At 36.0% G+C, this 4368-nt stretch overlaps 1 protein-coding gene across 1 annotated transcript in view; it reads left to right on the forward strand.

Annotated features, from left to right (window-relative positions):
* LOC114268456 (histone-binding protein MSI1) overlaps positions 1-3915 on the forward strand; it is a 6926-nt gene extending 3011 nt beyond the window's left edge. Inside the window, exons 4-6 of the mRNA XM_028209638.2 lie at positions 1530-1654; positions 1830-1925; positions 3506-3915. Of these exons, the coding sequence (XP_028065439.1) occupies positions 1530-1654; positions 1830-1925; positions 3506-3734 (450 nt within the window). The 3' untranslated portion in view covers positions 3735-3915. The remainder of the gene's footprint in view (positions 1-1529; positions 1655-1829; positions 1926-3505) is intronic.
* The last annotated feature ends 453 nt before the right edge of the window (positions 3916-4368 follow it).

Consider the following 4368-nt stretch of genomic DNA (forward strand, 5'->3'; position numbering starts at 1 on the left):
GCATTCAGAGTGTATAATTTTTATCCTTATCAACACTCTAGTTGGTGTTCAATCATTAATTACCCTATGAATGCTTACACTATGTTTGCCAGGGAAGAAGTGGATAGGGATGGGAATAGGGATTTATTCATTTTCTCTTATTTATTTGGAAGAACAAGAAACGGGAAAGGAGGAAGGAGGACTTTTACCTATGAGCCTATAATATGTGGAAAGGAGCAGAGGAAAGGCTGTTAATTTTCTTGAAAAAGTTGTACTTAGAAAAATGCTTCTTCTTTTATAAGGCCATAGTGGTAGAATCATACACCAACCTTGCTTTCCTTCCTACTAAAGCAAACAAAAAAGAGGGATAGTTAGCTTCCTTCTCCTAGGAGCAAGGATACCTCTTCCTAGGGATGGCAATTGCCCCCCCCCCCCCCCCCCCACAATGAGGAAGTGAGGCAGGGATGAGTTTCGCTTCTCTCGCCCCGTCCTACCCCGCCTGGTGGTTGAAGTTTTGTGTTGGAAAAATCTTTGACAAAACGTGGGAGTGGATTTCTATCCTTATTCAACTCACTTGACTAGCTGTCAATGAGGCAAATAATTTGCGGCTCACCCAAAACATTAGATGGCAGCAGCAGGTCCTACCAAGTATACAGTCCACTAAAATAATCGAATTCATCATACCTGTGCTTGAGTTCGATTGTCAAACTTATTGTCCAGGTGGTAATTTTGACGTACAAAAACAATATGTTGTCCAGTATAAAGATAGAGATATGATTCTTTACATCAGTTTTGTAACTTGATCATATTTGGGATGTGTTTTAGGTCGTGGTCAGGTGCGAATTAAAAACAAGTAAAATAGTAGCATTTCCTTGTCCATGGTTTCTCCCATTTATCAAAAATGAAATACTTGCCTTTGTTTTGGATTTTGAGTCTAGAATTTCAGAATTTGCAAGCCTGACTGGTTTAGGGTTCTACACAATCTGCTATGCCGGGGGCCACATCTAGAAAATGATTGTGATCCACCATCAAATGGTTGTCAATTAGTAGATTAATTAATTGCATGAATAGCTGCTTGTTTTAATTTCATAAATTAAAAATATGAAGAGTTGCCAATATGGAAGGGCTTAAACACATCAAATGAAGATCAGAGGCTTGACTTGCTATTTGCTAGTTTTCTTTGCCATTGCTGATATTACTGGGTCCCAGACCTTTTTTGGCTCTCTTTGTGCTCTCGGTTGCTGGCACAAATATGTTGAGAGGAGAGTGTTCTTTTCAAATCACAAATAGATACCGATTCTGTCATTTTTAGACATCTATCATAATTTGCTTGGGCTAGATTGGCTCGTAGATACTTTTCTCAACTTTGAGTGAATCTCTGAAATGCAAACTGCTGCTTATATTACCTTCCACTGACAAATTTACATAGGTTTTTTTTTTTTTTTTTTTTGCTATGTATTATTGTGGTTGCCCTTAATATTAAATGGTTGCCCTATGAGGTTGCTATGTTTTGGATAGGACTTAAATTACTTTTCATTTATTGATTTTAGGTTAATTGCTTAGCTTTCAATCCCTTTAATGAATGGGTTGTGGCAACGGGGTCTACAGATAAGACTGCAAAGTTATTTGATCTGCGCAAGCTCTCTACTGCTCTCCACACCTTCAACTGTCACAAGTGAGAGTTCTCTCCTTGGTATTTTCCTTTATGCATTATGTACCTTTGGAGCTCGTGTAGATTTAATTATTTCTTTTTGTTATTAAGACTATATTAGGTTTCTTTAACTGTGTGCGTGTCCATGAAAGCATGTATATGTGTCATGTGAAACTCGATTTTTATTTTTTCACGACAGGGAGGAGGTTTTTCAAGTTGGGTGGAATCCAAAGAATGAGACCATATTAGCTTCTTGTTGTCTTGGGAGGAGGCTTATGGTGTGGGATCTTAGCAGGTTTGCCTTGGACCACTAGTATTTGTTGTTGTAGTTTAAATATTTATATTAGTGTATTTTAATCTATCCTTTTGTTGTGGAGATAAGTAACACACAAACACACCAGCATGTCGCAGCTGGTACTGAAACCTACGCATCTCTCTTTGGAAGTGGTAGGAGATACCACTTACTGTCAGTTTAATCAAATGATTTGGTGAGAAATGAAAAGAAAATGAGGAGGAGAACTCCTTATCAAGTTTGGTTTATAAGTTAGGTGAGAAATGGAGAGAAAGAGAACTCTCTTATTTTATGTGTGTTTCTTTCTCACCACTTCGGTGAGAAACAAATGGATTGGTTGGTGTATTTTTCATAACACCAAGATTGTCCATTGAAATACAAAAGAAGAAAAAGAAATACCATCCATATCCATATATCACCAACTTTGCTTTCTTACTAAACACAGTCATTTATTTTCTTTTCTCACTCCACATTGAGCAACAGCTGGTAGTTTGTTGGGATTAATGAGTGGATTTTTTATTTGGAAGTGTGGATTTTCAACCTATATTTTGCTTCTTTGTCAGAAGTTTTGGTCTTACTTTAATATCACTGAATTACTTCAATTGGTGTTTTACAACATAAGATATTTTTATACAATGACATAAGAAATAGTGTTGGCCAATGGCTTTCCTCAGTTTATTTGTCCTTAACACACCTTAACAGAAGATTCCTTCTTTAAAACAATTCTAAATGAAGGTAGTGCCAAGCATATAGGTAATGCCCTGACACAAATGGTACCCATACATTAGGACAAAATAAATCTCCAAACTTTGGAAATTTACAGACTGGCAGAAGAAATGGAATGTCTGTTGAAAACTAGCCTCCTCATAATGCTTGGGAGTTACCAATTATATAGAAGATCATTTAACTTCTTTAACGGTTTTCCAAGTTATAACTTCAAATTATGCAACCTATTGTATCATCTAGACCAAACCTTTGGTACTCGTTGTCACGAACAAAAAGTTGGGTATTTTTAGGAGGATTGGAAAAGCTTCAAATGTTAGCTTGCTTTTATTCACAAATTTCATCAAAATATTAGTGAGACTTGATGGTGGAAAAAGAACATTAATATCATTTAAATAAAAAACATTCTGGGCCATTTGTTGATATTTCCAATGATTCATGTTTACAAGATAAAAGGATTGAGCAGGCACTTGAGCCTGGAACTGATGAAATTCGGGGAAAACATGGAACCGGCCACTTGAGGTTCATGTTTGTTAACATTTCCTTTGTAGTGCAATGTGCTCCGACTTCTTGTAGCATTGTTGGTTCTGACTGTTGTCTCATCTGGATCAACTTTGTTAGCATTTTTCTTTTCTTCTTCTTTACTAACTTTTAGTCCAGAAACCCAGAATAAAGTTAAAAACCCATAAAAAAGTAGAAAAGTTGATGTTAATTGAAAAATGCTAAAAACAGATCAAAAAAGCTAGTAAAAAAAGGCTCATCCAAATCAGTCATATGTATACCCCAATAAACATGCAAGAAATAATGATACACTTGCCTAGATTATTTAATTTTTCATTTTCTCTTTCCTTCTTATCCAGGATTGACGAAGAACAGACACCAGAGGATGCTGAAGATGGCCCACCCGAGTTGCTTTTCATTCATGGTGGTCATACAAGTAAAATTTCAGATTTCTCATGGAACCCCTGTGAGGATTGGGTTATTGCTAGTGTGGCTGAAGATAACATACTTCAGATCTGGCAGATGGCAGAGAACATCTACCATGATGAAGATGATCTACCGGGAGATGAATCTACAAAAGGTTCCTAGTAGATCCCAAATTAGAGAATGCTCAATTAGGAGCCTGAAAAGATAACCAGTTAAAATAGGAGTATCTAGGTAGTTTCATCTTTTGATTTTGTTTTTCCTTTTTTCGGTGCACCTTTTTGTAACCGTCTTGATTTGAACTGAACTGCAGTGGTATAGTTTATGCAGTATTTATTTGCAGTGACTTGGCTTGTTCTTTAAGCTGCATTTGGATCATAGATTTGTAGAGGAATTTGTGAGGGAAAAGAGAATTAAAATATCAGGACTTGTTTATTTTCGTTTTCATAAACAAAAAGAATGAAAAGGTCAAAAATAGCCGTCATTTTTTATATGGTTTTTATTTTTGTGCGAAATGAGTTGAAAATTCAAAACCAAACTCTCAATGTTTCCTAAAGAATGGATTGTTTTTGTATTTTTTAAATAAAAAATTAGTTTTCGAAAACCATTTGCCATACAAGGTTTTTTCTTTTTCCTTTACAAATTCAAGATCGGAACCTGAATTTATAGAGCTTTATTTCAGGCAGTCCTGTGAAGTTATATGCACGAGCTCAAACTATGTTTGGTGGTATTGTCTCACCACAGCTTAATTATCTAGCTCAGCTGTTAGGTCACCATGTGAGAGATTTTGATATGTCTG

Source organism: Camellia sinensis, chromosome 2 (assembly GCF_055761805.1).
Source record: "Camellia sinensis isolate YWXY chromosome 2, ASM5576180v1, whole genome shotgun sequence".
Taxonomy (NCBI): Eukaryota; Viridiplantae; Streptophyta; class Magnoliopsida; order Ericales; family Theaceae; genus Camellia; species Camellia sinensis.